The following is a 22,456-nucleotide window of genomic DNA, read 5'->3' as shown; positions in this document are numbered from 1 at the left end:
AAGAAAAAAACATACAATTAATAATACAAAATAAATAAATACTTAGAATAAAATTATATACTACTTAGGACATTCTTTCAAACAGTTAGCACTTGGTTGTATCTACAGCGCTGATCATTGCCAACGATTATCAACATGATGATCATACAGAGATTAATTGACATTCGTGTGGAGCACACAAACTGGGTTATTGAAATGTTGAAAATTATTTTAAGAAAAAAGATGTAAGAAGAGAGCTGTTTTAACGAGCTAAGCCAATTTGTTTAGGAAATGCCAAATCAAAAGATGCAATTGTACAGGAAGAGAGATACAGAAGTTTATACAACACAAACAGATGCATTACACAGCTTTGATTACTCACCCCTGTTGTCTTGGACGCTGTCCCGTTTTATTCTTGACGCTTCTATTATGCCTTCATCGTTTAGTTGTGCGTGTATTTCTGAAAGAAAACAACATTGTCAATGAAACCAAATGACCGCATTTTTTAAAACATTTAATTTAGAATCTGAACAAAAATTATTTACGTTTCTAGTTGGCAATATTTGCTCGCGCTGTTAAATATACTTTAATATTGCAGACGGCGTCATTAATCTAGTCTTTTTCGTTTAGTAGGAATTTGGTGCTTTTGTCAACTTTTTCATTGCTCGTGAGTGTATAAACTACATACATCATACTCATATTGACTAGATAACATCTATCTAAGTAACTACTAAGTAAACAAAATAGTAAAAATATTCCTTTTAAACAATAAAATATGATGATGTTCTGATCGAAAAAAAACCGTGTCAAATAAATGTTGCAATCACATCGTCACATAACAGCATATTTCTATTGTTCAGACATTTTGCCTGCACCGAAGTGTCCGCCAATTAAACTTACGACGTCCCAAGACTTAATTACGATGTGCAAATACCTCTACTACTTTCGACCGTTAACAACAGGTTAACGAAGCTAGTGGGTACCCTCATTATCCTTAACCAATCAGCTTGACCCGGCATGTCCCATCACTATGCTGCGAGCGTATCCGCTTCCGTGCCCCTTACTGACATACCGTGTCAGTGAAAACATCCCTAGTAGGGCAAAACGCGCGTGACGTCATGACGCGTGCGCGGACTATAGTAGTAAAACGGTTTTTTATGGAGCATCCTCGACACTTGTGACTCTTATTACGCGGTGTTGAAGACTATTTTATTTGTAAGGTGTAGACTATGTTATAGACACACTGACATGTTCCGATTATAAACATCCGTCGGTTCCGAATTGGAACGCCATTGATTTCAAATTTTAATTTTGGAACGGTGGTTGTTGTTGTTAATAGTATGTAATATTCACAGGTCGCACAGTATAATCATAGTTGTTACACTTACAGAGTTATGGCAGTAATAGTAATAAATGTGCATTCTACAAGCCGTCCCGTTCCTATACTTAATTTTCTTTATGCGTATTGAGGGTTGTACAGACTACATCGATAATTAATACACAAAATAAAATATGAATAGGCTTGACCCAGACTCTGGCAAACTGTAATAACTCTTGCAAAAGCACCTAACAAAATCTTACGAAAGATTGACAGATGATCTCTCTGAGAGAAAAAAACTTAAACCAACAATGGACAATGAAGTACTTCCATGTTATGAAAAATGTTTCAAACCATTTTTTCTCACCACTTCTCGCGAATTACCCAGCGAATATTTGAGGAAACTAAAAGTTAAAATCGCAAGACTAAAACTATTTTATCTAGAGCTTACACAGCGGTGTTTAAATGTCTTGTTAGAGATAATCACACGGCGATTTGCTCGTAATAATCTAGAAAACAATAAGCTTACTAAGGTCAGACTCACATACAATTTATCAGTCCATGCCGATCACATTTTGAAATAATAAAGAGATCAGTTAGAATTTTTTACGTAGCTGATATTACTATGAAATAAATTTAATAATATCAGATTTTACGTTTCATAATTTAAGTCGACAACCCAGTTAAGCTTCTGTAGAAAGTCGCCATTGAAGCCAGCAAGGTCGATTAAAGTTGTTTGAATCAATCTATGTCATCATTCCAAAGAAAGATAATATAACTTTAATTGTATGTTATTTACAAGTAATTTATGACTGCGCTGCTCATGCAAATTAGGTTATTTTATAAAACCTTACCGAGTTATAGCAATAATAATATGATGGTGTACCAAACTATTTATATCTATGTGTCCTAGATACCTATATTAAATAATTATTTTAGTATTATGGCGAAGAATAGAGAGGAGTATGCAGAGCTGACCGCCAACCTCCAGTAGTAGAGAGGCAGTAGAAGAAGAAGAAGTATGTATCATGTTGAATAGTAAAATTTTAAAGTTGGATAATTAAAGATTAATATTATTATTTTTTTATACTGCGTCATCGTTTTTTTTTATCGAAATGAGGAGAATAGGTTTCGGTTTCTAGCCTTTATTTACCTACTTTACGTAGTGCCTCATTGATAACAGACTATCATATTATTCTGCTTAGTGAATAGAAAAACTGATGAGAACTAATCAACAACCACTTTTTTCTGTAGGCGCCACACCATTGTCACGGAAAATATAATAGTTTTTGCTCTAATAAAAGATAATAATCTGGTGCATTTTTAGTTTCAAGATCTTAGATTTGTTTTGACTTTGGATTAAATTTCACTTTTACTTTCAATATTGGTATTAAATGGAAGCAGATTTTAAATTGTTATTGTATATTTTTCCTGAAATACGCCGTGTATTAAGTAAAATTACAAAATCTCTATATTTTTTAAAGTTGCAAGCTTGTGCTGAGAGAGTTGTCGGGTAAGTGGGCAACCCGACTGTCAGATGTTTTCAAGCCGCCCGAAGGCCTCTGACTAGGCTTAACGACTGCTGCCGAAGCAGCAACCGGGACCCACGGCTTACCGTGCCGTCCGAAGCACGGAAGCGTCCAGAAAAGCACCACTTGAAATTGGTCACCCATCCAATGGCTGACCGTGTCAGTTGCTGCTTAACCTCAGCGATCAGTTACGATCACTGAGGCCCGCTCGACTACGGACGCTTCTACAAGTACTTAATTTCTTATAATTATTTATCAGGATTTCCATTGCCTTCGGTAGGATATTTATTTTATAGATTGCAAATCGTTTCAAAATAAATAGCTTCTGAATTGAAACGCGCATTTCAAAACTGGACATAAACTTTTATGGCGGGAAAAGTGGTGTAAAAACTAGGTACGACGGAAAAGGACAGGGGTATTGATTCCGCGTTATTTAGACAGAGACAGAGTATGTGTGCCAGTGGGTCGGCCAAGCCCTACTGTATCTAGTAGAGCTGACTCACATTCCTGGAAGGTTTCTGCAGTAAGAATCCTTGTACTTAAATAAAAAAAGCTTCGATTTAAATATATTGTGAGTACTTTTTGATTATTTTTTTCATTTTAATGGTTTATGCAAAAAAGTTTATGAGTAACATGTTACAATTTGACCAATTGCCGATCTTAATATTTTAAGAAAGAAGACGACATCCTTTTGTACCTACATAATAATATTATTTTCTAAATAAAAACATTATTTCAAAATAACTTGCAGTAGTAACACATCCGTATTGTATAGTTAGTAATTGATTAAGAATGGAAAAAAGACGACATGAAAATTAAGTAGGTACTTTTAGTACAAAGTTTCAAAATATTCATACCGTAGATACCTGTAATCTGGGTAAAATGAAATTGTAAGTTATATGAAACAAGCCAGGTGACCGTGGGAATTAAAACGGTGGGATTTATTCACGTTGAATAAGATGTCTGCAGTGCTGAAATACCTCGAAATGTTTGTATGTATAGTGTTGTGGGACAATACTAGATGTACGTGAAATCTAGGTTCCCTTATCTACTCTTGTTAGATGCCCGTATGATTTGTTGCGAGTGTGGTAACATTTTGAATGAAACATATTATTGTTGGTTAATTTACATCTATGACTTTAGGTATTATCGAGTTAATTTGTCAGGAAATTTGTCGATGAAAGGTTGTCTTGATAAAATCGCTTTTAGTGATAAGACCGCCTTTTTTGTACCTATGTGTTTGTATATAAGCTTTGTAATTCTGTTTTTCGTGTGTGTACAAATAAAGAATATTCTATCGATCGATCTAATGTCTTGGGTGTTATTAAGATTAAGATAGAGATGGGAAGGCGTTTGTAAAATAGAAGAAGTTACACATAATAATCTTACTTTAATACACTGAAACAACATGAATTTTCATAGGGCATTTGGACAGAACTTTCAAAATAACTTGAGTGTAATCAGAGCCTGACAGTCACTCCTATTTTAATAAAACGTGGCTACGTACATTTTCATTTCAATTTCGATTTCAAATAGGGTCAAGATGTTTTGAAGCTTTAAACAGAAAATACTTACACGTTAAATGGTAAACAGTTCATCAAATACAATAGAAGTAGTCTCAATCAAGTACCCTATCTCATTAAAACTTACATAACAATAAGTGTTGCGTGTGCGTAATACTTCGTAGCGTATGTCGCATTAAGGTGCGATCAGACGGTTCTTTCGAGTGAACGGTTCATTTTCTTTTCATTCCATGTTCACACGTCTTAGTAGCAATGAACGTCCATTTATTATTTTCAATAATATGTCGTCGGGTGAGGTCGTGCGTCCCGGAACTACAGGGCTCGAGACAAAATGGCCGAATGCGAATGAACGTTCATTCTGTGTGCAGACTGTTCACTTTTGTGTGGGAATGTAAGATGCGAATGCCCAAATCGAACATTGATGAACCGACCCAACAGGATCGGTTCATTAATGAATTCATTCGGCACTCTTGTTTCATTTTGTGTTCAGACGTATCATTTCGAGTGAAGGATGCCGAATGAAAGACAGAAAATGAACCGTCTGATCCCGCCTTTACGCTTAACTAGTTACTGTTGGTTCTCTGTAGGATTATGACTAATGTCAACATACGCATAGTTTCAAAACTCTCTCGATATCGTGCAAAACAATATTTCAATACCGGTCCCTGGCCACACCGGTTTACAATAGATAGGCTTTCTCAGTTTTCGTAATTTGTTATTCACAGCTGTGCTAGTAAGTAAATTACTCATAGATAACTTGAACCGTTGGGGTAGACGAGTTCTCGAGTGGAGACCATGAACAGGCAAACGCAGCGTGGGACGCCCTTCTGCCCGCTAGACTGGTGACCTTAGGCGGGTGGCGGGTAGTGGTTGGATGAGGAAGGCCGAGGACCGAGTGTTGTGGCGCTCCTTGGGAGAGCTTGTCCAGCAGTGGATGATTATTGGCTGATGATGATGATTATGATGAACTTGAACCTCTGCTTGATCAGGATTTGTTAGTACCAGTATATTTCTCATCAGAAAATCAACCCAAGGCATGTCGTAATCACAACTATGGGATAAAAACTAAATTACCATTATCAATAAATCACCAATATATTTTTTGTATAAATGGTGTTAAATTTAAAAGGATATTAAATAAGTATAAAAACTTTATAACCAACTCAAGCAAAATGACCTCATTTTATTATTAATTTCTTAGATTCGTGAGTCACATTAAAATAAAATACAAATAAAAAATGTATCTAATACTATATTAACTGTGTAACCTGTGTATGTGTTGTTTTAAGTAAATAAATAACTTATCTATCTATTATTTTATGAGCTACAAACTAATTTTATTCACAATTTTGACAGGCAATTCCCGAAGTTCGACTAAAAAATTATTATGATGTCATTTAAATCATTCCCGAAATGAAAGTAAAGTGTTGACTCACTACTTACATCGTTTCATACATGTAACAACTCATTGGATAATCGATTATTCTTGTAAATCGAAAGCTATAAATAACTCAGATCAGCTTGAATGATCAGTTAGGAAACGATATTTCCGATTGTTATTTACATAAATATCTTAAACTTTTTTTACCAATATCCTTTATCGTAGTGAATTATTTGTGGTTTCATGGACATATTCGAATTTCGGCTACTTAGCTGACTAAGAAAAATCCAAAGATATATTATGTATACTGTATGTACTACGTATAATTTGTATAAAAGTAAAAGGAGACACCAAGTACTACAATCCACTTGAATCTACAATTCTACATAACATCTTATGAATTACATAAGTAGGTAATTCATTCCAAAAATATCTATTACGATAAGTAGATTAAAAGTGTAACTGTAAGTAAAAATTGCGATGATTAAATAATAATCGTTAAATACAACCATACCGCGATGTAGAAACACACCAAGTAACGACATCTAGAGGAATTCGGGGGAATTAGGAGGGCATTCGGCTTTTCCCCCATTATTATTAATACTACAATGAACATTGACAAAATAATTTTATTCTTTCCCAAAACAAGAAACATCTGAATGTTCTGCCAGGTAAATTGTACAGTACCTACTTCTGAGTTACTTTGACCTGGCAGTAGGTCAATAATAATCACAATCTAACGCTTATTTCAATAGTATACGATTGAAAGTTGCACAAAGTAACCTGTCTCGATGCTCTTGTATGAAAACAATAGCACCTTGGCAATGGGAAATGGAATACTATGCGATACTCATTTAAATATAATGGGGTTTGTATCGGAACGTGAAGTTTGATAGTACCTATAATATAGTTTTTTCAGGGTTCTTTATTGTTTGTTATTCAAATATAGAAAAAAATTAAATCGTTGAGTTTTTTTTTATATTTATTTATTTTTCTAAGGAAAACATACTGCTAAAGTTTATGGAAAGTTGCTAAAAGTATGTATGTAGTTGAAAGCCAATTACAAGTTTTCACTTATTAACAATAGAATAGTACAAAAATAATCCTAAATGTAGCAGTAGGTCGTAATGATGGACATACTTTAATGTAATTTTTGTAATATTACACACTTAAATATTATAATGTACCATGCGTTACATTACTGTATTTAAAAATATTGATAACGATGTAGTCAATTTTTATTCCATGTAGTTAGGTATTTTGTTAATTTTAACGACTTTAAATTAATGAAATCGTACATGTAAAGTTGTAAATATAAATTCTAACAATTTATAGAGAAAGGTCAGGTGAATTCTGAACTTTTGTTGAATAAACCACCGGTTTTCTCAGTGAAAGTGAAGTGAAAAAATTACATTATGCTAAATTCTTTCACACGCGTCTATAACAGTGTTAATTTGTTTTGCGTGAAGGTTCTTCACGGATCATTGGAGTGATATCAGTTAGGATAATTTACAATTATTAATTTTATATAGTAGGTAATAAGTTTTTTACTCTGTTAAATATTGTTAAGTTATTCATAAATACCAAAAAAAAAAAATATCAAAGATTAATTAATAATTGTACTGATTGATTTTTTATAAGAAAAATGTTGAGTAGTTACCTTCCCATACCATTTGAAGTGTATAAGTGTTTTGATAATGAGTGCTTATTGTTTCATTATTCATTTATAGAAAGTGATACAAATCCTTTAATCACTTGAACAACCATGAACATTCAATTCGCGTCACTAGACAAACAAAAACGTGCGTTTTACTTTGTGACCCACAGGAAAGATGTCGTTAATTTGAATAATTGATTGTTATGTGTATGGTGATTGTTTCTTTGCTAACCTACTGACTCACTTAGAAACTTTGTTGGTCACATGAATTTTTACCATGGAAAATGGGTTTTTTTTCGCGAATTTTGAAATTTTGATTTCAGTTTCGGACTTAGATACGAGTATACCATGCTGCACATGTTGGTTTCGGCTTAGTATACCCTTTTTGCAAAAGCCTGTTTATGTTTAATTATAACTTTCAAATATCAAATATTGACATGATCTGCCTGACATGCCAAATTAAAGATTTAAAATACATACCATCAATATATTTTTCTTAGTGGTAATATACAGGGTGTCCCAAAAGTCAACGTCATCCCTTAAAGGGCTGATAGGTCAGCTCATGAGAGGCCAGAATATCACAATATGACCTAAGTAAAAACTCGATAATTTTCGAGATATTCACACTTTTATAAATTTGCTGAAAATCGACACCTTGGATCAGTTTTTTGCGTGCCGCCGGTACAACAATCCATATTGTTAGAATTTTTTTGGTGTTGCACCACCCTGTATAGCCCTGCTATTGATCGCAGTCAAAAAAAATATCGAGTAATGCTGTATGTTTAAAAAAAACACGGTTTTCAAAGTCATAAAAGGTAATCGTATTTTTTTATAAACAACTTTGACTCTACATACTGTAAAAAAAATATACCACGCAAACCTGGCACCTTATTTGAAAAGATTGCTCATTTAATGCAGTTTCCAAAATGGTATGAAACGTTGCTATTGTTTCAATTAATAAAAAAGTTATTGCTATTTTAGTACAAAACGACCCCGATGTAAAATTGTTTGAAGGAAATTTATCTGACTGAATTTATTAAGGGTAAGTCATGTTGGAATGAGTAAAAGTAAAATAAGTGATGTGGCCGGGAGTGAGAAAAGATAACGTTGTCACAGTTAATAAAAAAAAGCGCATTTTGAGTATCTTTCTCGAAGAAAGTGGACTACTCAAACAACTCCACATTCCCCTTAAATGTAACGTACATTCCTGAGTAGTAGTTTTGTACTAAAATAGCGATAACTTTTTTGTTAATTGAAACAATAGCAACGTTTCATACCATTTTGGAAACTGCTTTAAATGAGCAATCTTTTCGAATAAGGTGCCAGGATTGCGTGGTATATTTTTTTTTACAGTATGTAGAGTCAAAGTTGTTTATAAAAAAATACGATTACCTTTTATGACTTTGAAAACCGTGTTTTTTTTAAACATACAGCATTACTCGATATTTTTTGACTGCGATCAATAGCAGGGCTATACAGGGTGGTGCAACACCAAACAAATTCTAACAATATGGATTTTTGTACTGGCGGCACGCAAAAAACTGATCCAAGGTGTCGATTTTCAGCAAATTTATAAAAGTGTGATTATCTCGAAAATTATCGAGTTTTTACTTAGGTCATATTGTGATATTCTGGCCTCTCATGAGCTGACCTATCAGCCCTTTAAGGGATGACGTTGACTTTTGGGACACCCTGTATAAAAATGCAGTCTTCCTCAAACATACGTGCCTAAAATTAAACATTATACACATTTCAAAGCAAATTTAGTTCGATACCAAAATCGAATACTAAAACAAAACGCAACTTTTCCTGTTACTTTCAAATACAATAATGAATCTTATATCCATTGTGATACTAGCAAATTTTGTACACAAGTTACTTGAAGCTTGAACAGTGCGATTTGAATGTCAAGTACATGAAATCGATTTAAAAAATCGGCTAAAATTTTCGGTCACTTTCCAATAGAGGTCACGCGCTCTCTACAGTGAAAGCCACAGGACTTTTTGTTCCAAATCCATTTTTTTTAAAGATTCTTTTATTTAAAAAAAAATTATTGTATTGTCAGATTACGTACGCATTACGTCTGCTATAATCAAAGAGCGTATGGGCATGATTAATTACTTATTCATTTATTTATATTCTATTATATTTTATCTGAAATCTAGCTATCTTTTATCTAACGAACGAATTACCTCTTATCTAACGAACCTGATTTTTAACCTACTTCGAAAAAAGGGGGAGATTCTCAATTCGTCTTTATATATTTTTTTATGTTCTGTAATATTCAAAATGAAACAGAAACATGAGTTTAATAAGGCCAGTGGGCGGACGGTTGAGAGTGAAAACAACTCTGCTTGTTTTCGGTGTACGAGTCGGTGGCATCGACACTCAGTTCCATAGGCTTGAATGGTGAGAAAAAAGTAAAAATATTGTCTGTGGTATTTTACTTTCTTTGCGCGGCGCGCGCGGCTGTCAAAATTTGATTGTCAGTCAGTTACTATTGTAGTGAAATGAATAGGATAGCTTCCAGGGCAGTGATGTGAAAATTTTGATTAAGTTACGAAGTAATATATTTGGTTTTGTACAGAAAATACAATAAGTAGTTCAACTGTATTTCAAATTGGTACCTGATCACGAACTCATTAAATACCACCAAACTCAGATCCAAAATCATTTTTCACAATGCTTTTACTCTGAAAATATTTAAATAGGAATGACATGTACACTAATTACTTCCTTTATGTACAGTCAGCTGCATAAATAGCTATACACTTTTGTACCTTGTCAATCTGAAACCGACTATCCATTCATTAAAATATTGACGGTTCGTCAGTTTGACAAGGTACAGAAGTGTATAAGGACTTATGCAGCTGACCGTACCTATATACGTCGTTTTGAGCTGTTTGACCGCCAAATTGTATAGTCAGACCTTACTTACGTAAGCTTTTTATAGGAACCAATTTCATCCTGTATGGATCTATTTGTATATGTACGGTCAGCTGCATTACTAGCTGTACACTTTTGTACCTTGTCAAACTCACCAACCACCTATTCATTGACATTGACATTGGCGGCTTGTGAGTTTGACAAGGTACAAAAATGTATAGCTACTAAATCAGCTGACTGTACCTACCAATTTAACATTTACACATCAACACATTGAAAGAGCATATACATATATGATTATGCATTTTATAAATAACCCGTGCGCATAGTATGACAACTTCCCACTTTTGAGATGCGGTCGACATTGATAACGGTCATTTTGGTCTGCATATTTTTTGTCATAATAAACCTACAGAGTGTTGCTAAAGTGGCAGGTATAGTAAGTATGCCGAACGTTTTTTTAACTTTACGCATTTCCAAAAGTCGTAGAACAAATTCGGTTCTGTATGACCCCCTGATTCACTCCCTTTGGCTTACTAATTATAAACAACATGTATAGCCTAGATGCCACTCTGGAATAATGTAGCATTATGTACAATCAAAAAAAAATAGTATTTTTTTCTTATGTATAATATTTTGCGCTCTACTGCATATTTAATTATAATTAGCCAGTAAACGCAACAGCCATCTATTACTGCCCTTGGGCTGAAATCACGTAATATAGAGGGGCGTTACCAATTTAAATGTCAGCTGTCTGACTGCCCTTGATCAAGGCATAAGGACAGCGACTTGACGAAAAAGAAAGAGATATAGGTACCTACAGGTATGTCCTTTCGCTAACTTCCGCATTCAAAACTTGCTTATCCTTGAACCTGGGTTCGATTTATAACACTGACAATTGAGAACACTGAAAGTTAGGTATACATATTCTTCTTTTTTATTTATGTAAGTAAACATTCGTACTTGACTGCACTCAAAACACTCCACCAACATCAAATTAATTACTATCAAATTTATTAAAACTATTATTAGTATCACTTTCATGCCATATCATAAAACCTACAAGATAATTTGATTTGTGCAATAATTTTCAGTGATACGTTCTATAGGAGAATAAATCTTATAATACCAAAAAAGGTTAAACAAATATGTATATAAATAATAAAAAACACCGTTTAGCAAACATAAACATAAATTGTTAGTTATATGAAACGGGCCCTATGTCCGATATGCGGCGGCCTCGATACGACCTTACTTTCTATAGGAGGTAGAATCAGGCTTGTACAGTCAACCAAAGAGATGTATATATTTATATGCGACCTCAGAGCAAACAGTTTTATCCTAACACCCACGGGTGGAAGATAAATGCACCAAGTTACTCCTATATGTTAATGACGCCGTCTGCAATATTGAAATAGGTGCATTTAAAGGCGCACTATATACAACCAACTACAAAAGTAAATGTATTCATAATTCATAACCTATAATAAAATAAATAAAAAATATAGGTACCTACCTACGTATTAAAATTTAAATTACGGTAATGTTTTAAAACATTGGGACCATGTGGTGTCGCGTTTTGTGGTTGAAACTGTTTTCATTGTTCGCGTGTGTATTAATCGATACATACACTAAATAATCTCTACAGGTGAAGTACCTAATTTTCCTTTCACGTATGATAGTAAAAGTGGACCGAAAAAAAAAAATGTTTGCGCTGGATGCAATACATATCTCTTTTTCTGACTGTACGCCTTCTCAGCAATGAAGGGTCTCATTGTTCGGTAATTCAATTGCATTGTTCATTTGTTGATAGTTTATTGGACAAACGCCAACCTATTGTATAATGTTTAAAAAAACTATATCCGTGAACCAATTTATACTGTTTAATAAGTGGACTTTTCGTCGGAAGGTCAAAGTACCCGAAACGCAGATTTCTCAGAATGTGGGGTATTATTGGTATTGGTATGTAATAAAATAATATCTACTATTTGTACTTATTCCAACACTAAATTCCGTTCATTTGTAGTGTATGTTGTATGTTTCATTTATAAAATGTACAAAGGGCGCATCATTTGTTTATTTATTTTTGTTTACTTATGTACATACCTTTACCTACTCATGTTATATACCTACTAATAGATCTGCTTTAAACACCATTACTGCTGTAAACGTATGCGTCATTATAATTGCCATGTGCGTATGTATAAACGCTAACAAACCCAGATTTTCTGCTCCAAAAAATATTCGGTCAAATTTTGTGCCCCAAAAGTAGAATATAAACTAGAATTTTGAACGATAACTGCCTCATAACCATGTGAACTGTTAGATAATATGTTTGTAATGGCTGCAAGGTCTTTAACTTATTACGTAGATGTAAGTTTTGGGGAAATTGGTCAATTAAACACAGGTTTCGAGGTGGTTTTTTTTCATAATTACGTACAATGATGCAACGAACTGAACTGTGTCATTTAAGTTACTGTATTGTTCGTAACGACGACATTTGAACTCTCAATAGAAATTGCCCCAGAGTTGGTTATATATACAGGGTGTTGTCATACTCTAAGTTCGACTCTTTGTGCTAGATAATGTAGAAGCAAAATATGCCAATCAAAATCCTAATTCTAGCAAGTCCAGAATACCTAACGTTTATGGAAGATTTCTACAAAATGAATGGCTCTAGTACTCGTAGGCACGGTGGCATGCGCTAAAATACCGTTTTTTTCCGATGACCAACTGTCAGCTGTCATACACATTTGATGCCGCCATCTCACAACTGTAAACTATTGTAAAAGAGCAATTTACAATTTCTCCGTAGCATTGATTTTCTTCAACATCGTTATTGTTGTTATGATTAAAACGGCACTTTTTAAGTATAATTTAATGTTTCTTTTATAATAATATATCAATATATAAAGTTGTTGTTTGACACAAAAGCTTCGTCATGCAGTTCACTAAATTGATTCCTTTTTAAGTCGGTCGAAAAATGAGAAGTTTTAAGATGATGATGATATGTGCATATAAGCGTAACGTACAGGGATAAACTCTTTTTCTTCTGTCAACCAGTAGAACGCGAGCTCGCGAACGCCTGTTTGACAGAAGGAAAAAAGGCGATCCGTTTACGTTACTCTCAGGTATATGTGCTGAGACCCTTAGCAGCATGACAGTTCGGGAACTGAGCGATGTCAATCATCATCATCATGATCATCAGCCTATAGCAGTCCACTGCTGGACGTAGGCCTCTCCAAACCACGCCACTGGATGCGATCTTTATCTTTCCGCATCCAATCGTGTCCGGCCACCTTTCGCAAGTCGTCACGCCGGAGGGCGTCCCACACTACGTTTATCGTTATTAAAGTGCCGTAAAACTACATAATTATGTATCTGACTACGGTGAATCAACATAGAATTATTTCGTTAATGGTCATTATGGTCTTTCATATAGCTGAAAGCTTATGCAAAGTTATGTGTGTGTGCGTCAACTGGAATTTAAACTATTCTTGACTACTTAACTTACATTATTTATAGTTTATTTTCAATCTAATATAGTGTGTTCTACATTCTACATGCTGTATTACCTTAAATTCTAAATAAGAATCAGTATAATTATCGATATCATTTCATGCTTCTGTTACAAAAACGTGTTTTTTTTGTAATTAAAATAGTATTCTGATAGTACCTACTGGTATATGAAACGTGCAGAGCTTTAGAGAACGGCTTAACCAATTTTTATGTCAGAATACTTTTGTTGAGATTCTAAACGGTATTTCCATTTAGGAGCTTGACACACACAGATACATAAACCCATTGACTTATTCATCATAAACCTCAATTTTTCATAACCTATAACTGGCAAGACATTGTTCAGAATGACCACACTAAATGATTTACCTCAATCATAATCACGATAGATCCTTAAACTCTCAGCCAATAAGGAGCGTGTCCGCATTCGCGCAGATGCGAAAGTGCGCACAATTCCCCGCTAATGGCGCACAGCAATCGGCGCACGCGCAGAAAAACCCGCAATAACGCATCACATCCGTTTGAAAGCTCCAGCTTTTACTGATGCCGCCGGGTGACAAGATAATGTCGATGGAAAGGAAAATAATACAGGGTGTTGCAAAATTGGTATACTAAGCCAAAACCTACATGTGCAGCATGTTATATCTAAGCCCGAAACTGAAATCAGAATTTGAAAATTTTTTTCGCGAATTTTCTAATTCTGCTTATGTTTCGGCTTAGTATAGCCTTTTTGCAACACCCTGTATAAGATCTACTCCCAAGAAGGAAAGGTGTTACAAAAGTGGTATACTAAGCCGAAAACAGGTGATACAGGGGATCTTCCTGAATCACTTTTGTTCTATGACATTTTGAAATTCAATCCCTATAGTAAAAAGTCACGTACTAATTACTTATTTTTCGTGTAATTTAAAAAGTCGTGAAAGATCACTCAAGCTCAGTGATACAAGTGGGGTGTTATTTGTAACCAGGTACACTGGCATCCACGACACAGGCTGAGCCTAGTGTGGAAGCCACCGAATTTCGATAATTTATAATCTCTCACCCTTTTATTTAATCTCCCAAAATTATTTGTTTGTACCTACTAACTTTTTAAATTCTATGGTGTTTAAATAAATATTTTTGTGATTTTGTGATTTGTCGAATCGTTTCTTTTGCACTGACACTCCATCTAGTTCGTATAAAAATATCGTTAGTCAAAAGCCTATCTACAGCATGTTCAGAAAATCCCGGACAAAGTACTTTGAGGCACGCGACCATATGCCGCGTGCGGACCATTACCGCTAATGTTTGAGCACCACTGACATTGCAAACGGTACCTACAGGAAGTAGGGTTGCCTACTATATGTCATATTTAAAGGCAATAACAGAAAGATACATATTTAAATAAAAGAGGGACATACGGCATAGCCTTAGGTTGAAGCTTGTAATAAAGTCTACTGACTATGATTATGTTTCTTTAAGCCTGAAATGCTTAGGAAGTTTTTTTTGGTTGTTAAGCATAAGACCCAACATATATCTATAAATAGGTCAGTTTCACTGAATTCAACAAATTCACAAAAAAACGTATTTAGTTTTTGTGGCAACCCTAGCGGCCTATGGATGACTTTCAATACGGAAATGACCATTTTCCTTTAAGAATCCGCTCGAAGTGTCTAACGGACGTCCAATGACACTTTTCTTCATCAAACAGCAATAACTGTTGGTCATTTCATACGTTGGTATACAGGGTGGCCCTGTAAGTCGTGGTCTAAACGAAACAGGGTGATAAAAATGCCCGGAAGAACTCCCTTCACGGGAAAAACATTTTAAAGCGAAGCGAAGCTCGCGGGGACATCTATACTATAATTATATACCTACCATTTTTATTTCTACCTAAGTAGAGACTCAAATAATACCAATGTAAGTTTTTCTTCCGAACATTGCATTACCTGAAACAGAAGATAAATAAAGGTTAAACTAATTAAAACTCAAACGCGGTATCATAAATATTTCTGTGAAAACAAAAAACATATTCTTAAAAAAGAACAAAGCTTTATATAATTTGAATAAGAACTTATTCAACGGAAAATCGTGACCAGACAACATAATAAATACAATTCAAAACAGACATTTCGTTTAAATTACGTAATGCTCAAAACAAAAAGCTCTTCTTGTAAATTGATATTTTATTCAGAAACATAATATTAAGTATCTGGGCTGATAATGATAATAATAAATCAGCTTATGATTTGATTTCTTCTTAGCAGGTTCGTGACAAAAACTATAGCTGGGCTGGGTTTATCACCGGTTTTGTGAAACGATTAGTCAGTCAGGCTAGTTTTCAGTTGCTGAGTGACAAGATAAAAAAATGCAATAAAAAATAAATATGTGGGGACATCTCACACACGGCCATCCGACCCCAAGCTAGGCAAAACCTGTGTTATGGGTGTCGGACAGCTGATATATCTACACAAATACATAGATAGATAGATACTAAATATAAATATCAACACCCAAGACCCGAGTACATATATCTGTCTTTAAACAAATATCTGCCCCAGCCGGGAATCGAACCCGGGACCTTCGGCTCAGTAGTCAGGGTCACTAACCACTACGCCATTCGGTCGTCTTAATAATGTCGTCGATAATGTCGATGGACACGTATTTAAAGTATTTTATATACTTACGTTGTCGGTATCTTGTGAGTGGAACTTTATCATTGCTCGCGAGTGTTTTTATATCGTTAAAATCTCGTAAGTTATAGGTAGAGCTAAAGTCATCTTAGCAAAGTATAGGTTGAGGTATAATTAATATATATTCATACCTATTATTCCTAAAATTACGGTCTCAAAGTACGAAATACTCTTTGTTATACATGTTAAAACGGTATACCCATAATCGATTACAAAATAAATATTTAGACTAAACCGCTTTTGTAACGTATATTAATATGCTGTACAGTAAAATATGAATATTCATGCTTCGCTTACGCATAGTCTAGTTACAAATAAGATTGAGAGTCATACATAACACATTGCAATTGCTGTTGCTAATCTTTAATACATAATATACATAAATACTCATGCATAGACAAGTTTTTTGTAAACAAACGATTTTGGGACACATTGCACCAAACTTTAAACTTATTTAAAATTGATTTTAAATCAAATTTTAATAACATTTTATACTACAAATAATAATATGTTTGGCAAGCCGCCCTTAGTATAAATTCATGTTCAATAAATATTACCTATAAATGGATGACGTAGCTTTGGAAATTTGTAAAAAAACAAATACAAAACCAAAAACAAAACAACCAGCATCAAAATCATAAACAACTTTTTTATATTCATAACTTCACATATAGAAATAATATCGAAGCCTATAATAGTAATTAACTAATTATACACAGAGCACTATATACTACAGTATATGTAACTGAATGTAAAAACATACGCAGGTACGATAGGAGTACATTGTACCTTACACACAGTATCATGACCCCGTTTATGTAACACTCGTAATATTATGTATATAAGTACATACCTGTACATAATACGCATATTGACTCGGTTATCAAATGGTATCGTGTCGTTATTGTGACATGAGTTTATAAAAAAAAAACAAAAAAAAAACACGCACTCACGCCTTGTACTAATGTACTCCCTTGCGGGGTAGGCAGAGGTGCATTGCTGCACCCACTTTTCGCCAGAGTGTTATGTTAGTCCCAATGTAATAGGGGGCGGGCCTATTGCCATTTTACGGGCACATCCAAGACCCGAGAACAAATATCTGTGTTTAAACAAATATCTGCCCCAGCCGGGAATCGAACCCGGGACCATCGGGTCAGTAGTCTGAGTTTATAAATACGGTGTTTTCGGTTTTCCGGAGTTTTCAGCACTTTCATATAGTATCTATGTATATGGAATCGTATAAATACTTTCTAAGTATTCTGCAAGTTATTTTTCTACCAACTTACAGGGTGGTGTTTACTCTGTAAGTAAGTACTTTATTATCATAATCGAATTTCTCTTCTTTGCGCCTCATATATTATCAAAATATTTATAATTTAACAATGTACCTACATTTAACAGTTGTGAACAATTAAAATGCAACGTTAACTAGATAGATAAATAGACACATAATTAATTCTGAAATTTACTTCGTTCTTAATTCAAATTGATTAAATTGTCTTCTAATTTGCGATTCAGCCGGCCTTCATTTGTTTGTAGGGCCAATTGCTTTGGTCCTATCGGAACCGGTACACTTAGGAACAAATCAGTCATTATGTGCGACCTAGTTCGTAAGTACAGTGAGACAAAGGCTAAATTTGCATATTCCATGTTGAAAATTGCAGGAAATCGTTTTGTTTCGTTGCTCACGTGTGATTTTTTTCTTTGTTTTAAGACCTTGCCGAGTTATTTTAGTACGTTGGAATTTCTGCTCTTTAATCTGTAGGTACTCTAGATTATATCCATGGGGGTAGAGGTAATTTTTGCATTTATTTATAATTTAGCAAGAAATTTAAAATAATTATATTTATAGTGCTTAATTTAATTATTAAGCTTTTCATTTGCAGTTGCGCTCACTTTACTAAGAGATCATAGATAAATTACATAACAAGTTGTAATAAGTACATAGTGATCGAAATACATAATAACTAACAAGGATACATTTAAATAAATGGAATGGATATTTGAGCAACCAACAAGTGGAAAGAGGACCAAGGTTGCAAATAAATCTTTGATTTTGTCATAATTATAGACCGTACACACGTACAGTAAGGTGCAGATAAACCTGACCCCCCTCAGAAGCATTGTTAGTATGAGAGGGGGGTCAGGTTTCTTTGCACCTGACCGTACGTAGAAATAATATAAAAATATTCTCAAACTAAATTCTAAATTCTTATTTTCAATTTGGAATATTTAATTACCATGTTGCATTTACACAGCCTTACACAAGGTACATATTATGTAGGTATGTATATATAATCGGAGTATATCAAAATAAAGAAAGCCGGAAATTTTATCATTCTCATGAGATACCTAGGGAACTGCTGAAGAAGTTTCTTTCGACATTTCTTCTCTTAACCGTGACCTTTGTGAAATGGAGGTAGACTCATAATCTTGATAATCACAAATAATTGTAAAACTTTACGTTGAATCCTACTAATGTTATAAAGGCGAAAGTTTGTTAGTATGTGTGTGTACGTTTGTTACTTCTTCACGTCGAAACGGCTAAACCGATTTTAATGAAATTTGGTATGCAGTTAGCTGACACCCTGGACTATCACGCAGGCTACTTTTTATCCCGAAATTTTAACGGGAAATCTTATTAAGGTGAAGCGATACTCGAAGGAACAGCTAGTCAGAAATAATTGTAAAACTATATGTATGTATGTCCAGCAGTGGAGAATTCCGGGCTGATTATTAATAATGATAGTTACAAATAGATAAAATAGACTCTATGCGTAACTTTTCGACTATGTACCTAATACCTATATAAAGTGAAAGTGTGTCGTGTATTCAGACAAACAGAGAGTGCCCGAGGCAATACTATGAGTGGCACTAGACACTAGTTGGACTTTGAATACTGTGATGAATTGTACAGAACAAGAGACGCCCGCGGCCGCGGCATAGATCATCGTACAACCGATTTCCACCAATCAAAGGTAGGAAGAAATTGTTTTTTGGTAATAAGTCTGTCTTTATGACTTTGTGCCAATGCGTGTGTGGTGTTTGTGTCGTTTGACTACGGATAAGTGTTCTTGACATTCTTAGTACATTCATTAAAACACATAGTATATTTGTGTGTAATGAATACTACCGAAATTCAAACTTTTTTTGTTATATGAAATCTATTCCTAATCCACTTGTAAACCTAGGCGATGTACAATAACACTTGTCTTTCACTCTCACTGCAACATAATTCCAGTTCCTTTGTGCTCCGTCGGTAATGTCGTAGGTGGATTTGAAATGTGACCTTCTAAAGAGTGACTAGTAAATACCGTGACCATTTATTATTTATTTATTATGATAGAGGTGCACTCACGAGCAATGAAAAAGTTCCAGTGACAATTGAATAGCACAAATTTGCACCTACACGGAAAAAACCGCCGATATTAAGCTGGTTTCTGCATTCTACTTCTACTTCTTCAAAAAAGCTAACTATTTTGTTCAAATATGTAATTAGACTAGGTGTAACGTAAATAAACATATTTTTTAAAAATATTAAATACATGTTTTGTAAAAAATAAGCCATTTAGTGTCATATCTTATTATACAGCCTCATAGAACAAAATATTTTAAAAATATGTTTTTTTTTAATTATGGATGTGCTACTCGTAAAAAATATTGATAACTCAACAATACTTTTTAAATCTTGTACAATACAGATTGGTTATAGTTATAAGTCGAGCATGTATTCACACATATAATTATTATGTTGTGCAGAGCATTTTTAACACAAAACAAGCCATTTTCATGCTCTACAGTGCATAAAACTCTTATGTGATCTACAGTGTACGACTATCTTTGCATTACTAAATGCTTAGTTCACTGTTAATAGTGAGATTTAAAGCCAATTTCTCCATTGTCGGTTATATAGCCGACAGGGATTGATTTATAAATTAAACGTCATCTCAATATATTTTTTTTGACAGATGTGTCAAAAGTTAACCACTACTCCCTGGTTATGCTCTAACCGAGAATGGAGAAATTGGCACTTATTGTAAAACAAACAAAATAAGCTGAATTACGCCATTTAATCTCTAATCAGTCATAGTATATATAGATCCCCCTTGATTTTAACTTTAAGGCCTTGAGTTAAGGGCGTAAAACTATCAAATAATTTTTGAGTTGCCATGACCGTTTAAGGGTTTAGTATGCACTTTGCTTTTTATTTTTAACCTATTGTAGTACGCAAATTCTAGTGATTTCATATGAAATACATCATAAAACATCTAATATTTGTATAGATATACCTACCTACCGTGCTAGAATTGAAACAATAAAGCAATACAAAATACAAATTTTCTCAATTTGTTTATTACCATACAAAAGAAGTCAACGCGCTCACTAACTTTAAAGGGTTCTGTGCTAAAACAGTGCTGTAAAAATTGGAGTTTTCGACCGCTTTACTGTTTAGCTTTTTGGTATAGTACTAGTATATAAGATATTATAATATTATTTCGACTTGACCGTTGAGGACGGTCGGTGTTGTTCAAGCGTTCTTATAGTAAATTAAAAGCTGACTTCTATATAAAAACATATTTTGCCCTTTGTTGACATTTTCAAATCGTCTAGCTGCAACCAACAACTTCTAAGAATCTAGGTCACTTCCTAGAATGTAGGACTCACTCAATCTCAGTAGCATTCAAATTCAGTATATTCTGTGAGTCACCGTTTTATTACTCCAAAACATGTCTTTGATAACTGTACAATGCTACGAATATAGCGCTTGAGTAGGTGTGGGACGTATTTTTTATGTGAAAATGAGAACAGCTAGTCGCACAGAACATAAATAATTGTGACTCTTCTGAATGTTAAGAGAAACCTAGAATATTTAATGCTTAATTGTAATATTATAAGTGCAAAAGGGTTTACTATAAGGATATTAATAATAGATTTAAAAATTAATCTTATGTATTTGCCGTCCATTGCGTCTAGGAAGCGATACAATGTACAATATTCTGTTTAGGTACCATTATTCGTACATGCTCCTATGTAAATAGCTGGTTTCGTGATACGATGTGGAAGCTTTCAAGTCATTACAATATGTCTCGATCTAAACAGTGAAGAGGTTTTGTTGACATTGACAGATTGTGTCCATCAACTCTGGACGGCTAGTTTCTCATGCGCATGCGTCGATGACATCCGGTATATAAATGATAGGCTGCGAGTAATCGACTCTTGGATATTTCCTTTAAAAAAAGTTGTAGTCCCGGCACATACCATAGGGTTAATGACCACTACACTATATCGGGTGACCGAATGGCGTAGTGGTTAGTGACACTGACTGCTATGTTCTTTTTGAAGTTATTTCCAAGTAAATCATCATCATCATCATCATCAGCCAATATTCATCCACTGCTGGACATAGGCCTCTCCCAAAGAGCGCCACAACACTCGGTCCTCGGCCTTCCTCATCCAACCACTACCGTCTACCCGCCTAAGGTCGTCAGTCCAGAGGGCAGGAGCAAAGAGATTTTATAAAAACTACTTAAACTAAAAGCACCGGATAAAGGTAAGAGCAATTTTTTGGGTTTAGCGCGTGATATTTCTATGTTTCTTTAATAACTTAGTTCTTCATTTTATTAACTGTATCAATAGCTATATATTTAATCTGTATTACTGCCTACCTCTTTTCTTAAGTTTCTTTGCCTAACCTGTCCTTGCATCTTTCGCCTACACAGAGACTCTGAACGACAATGACCCTCGTATTCTTAAAAGTGGGTCAAAACTTAACGTTTTGCAATTTTTCGATACAATATAGAGTTGCTGGAGCATTATTTCTGAATGTTTTCAATGCATTTTATTGTAAGTATTAATAAAGTCAAAAATAAAAGCAAAAGTAAGCGTCCACCTTTTGGCATCGTTCGCAATGGACGCATCGCATTTAGTATTCTTGGTATAGAAATTGACTCCATACATTTATGACAATCCCGGGTTCGATTCCCGGCTGGGG

At 34.3% G+C, this 22,456-nt stretch overlaps 1 protein-coding gene across 2 annotated transcripts in view; it reads right to left on the bottom strand.

The window, feature by feature from the left end:
• The window catches only part of LOC105381196, a 77,986-nt gene that overhangs the window by 25,816 nt on the left and 29,714 nt on the right, over positions 1 to 22,456 (bottom strand). For both annotated transcript variants that reach the window (XM_048630917.1, XM_038110118.2), the window contains exon 2: positions 362 to 439. In XM_048630917.1, coding sequence (XP_048486874.1) covers positions 362 to 439 — 78 coding nt within the window. The remainder of the gene's footprint in view (positions 1 to 361; positions 440 to 22,456) is intronic.

This window comes from Plutella xylostella, chromosome 27 (genome assembly GCF_932276165.1).
Source record: "Plutella xylostella chromosome 27, ilPluXylo3.1, whole genome shotgun sequence".
Classification (NCBI taxonomy): Eukaryota; Metazoa; Arthropoda; class Insecta; order Lepidoptera; family Plutellidae; genus Plutella; species Plutella xylostella.
Note: the sequence above shows the minus strand (reverse complement) of the source record. Positions and strands in the feature narration are given on the sequence as shown.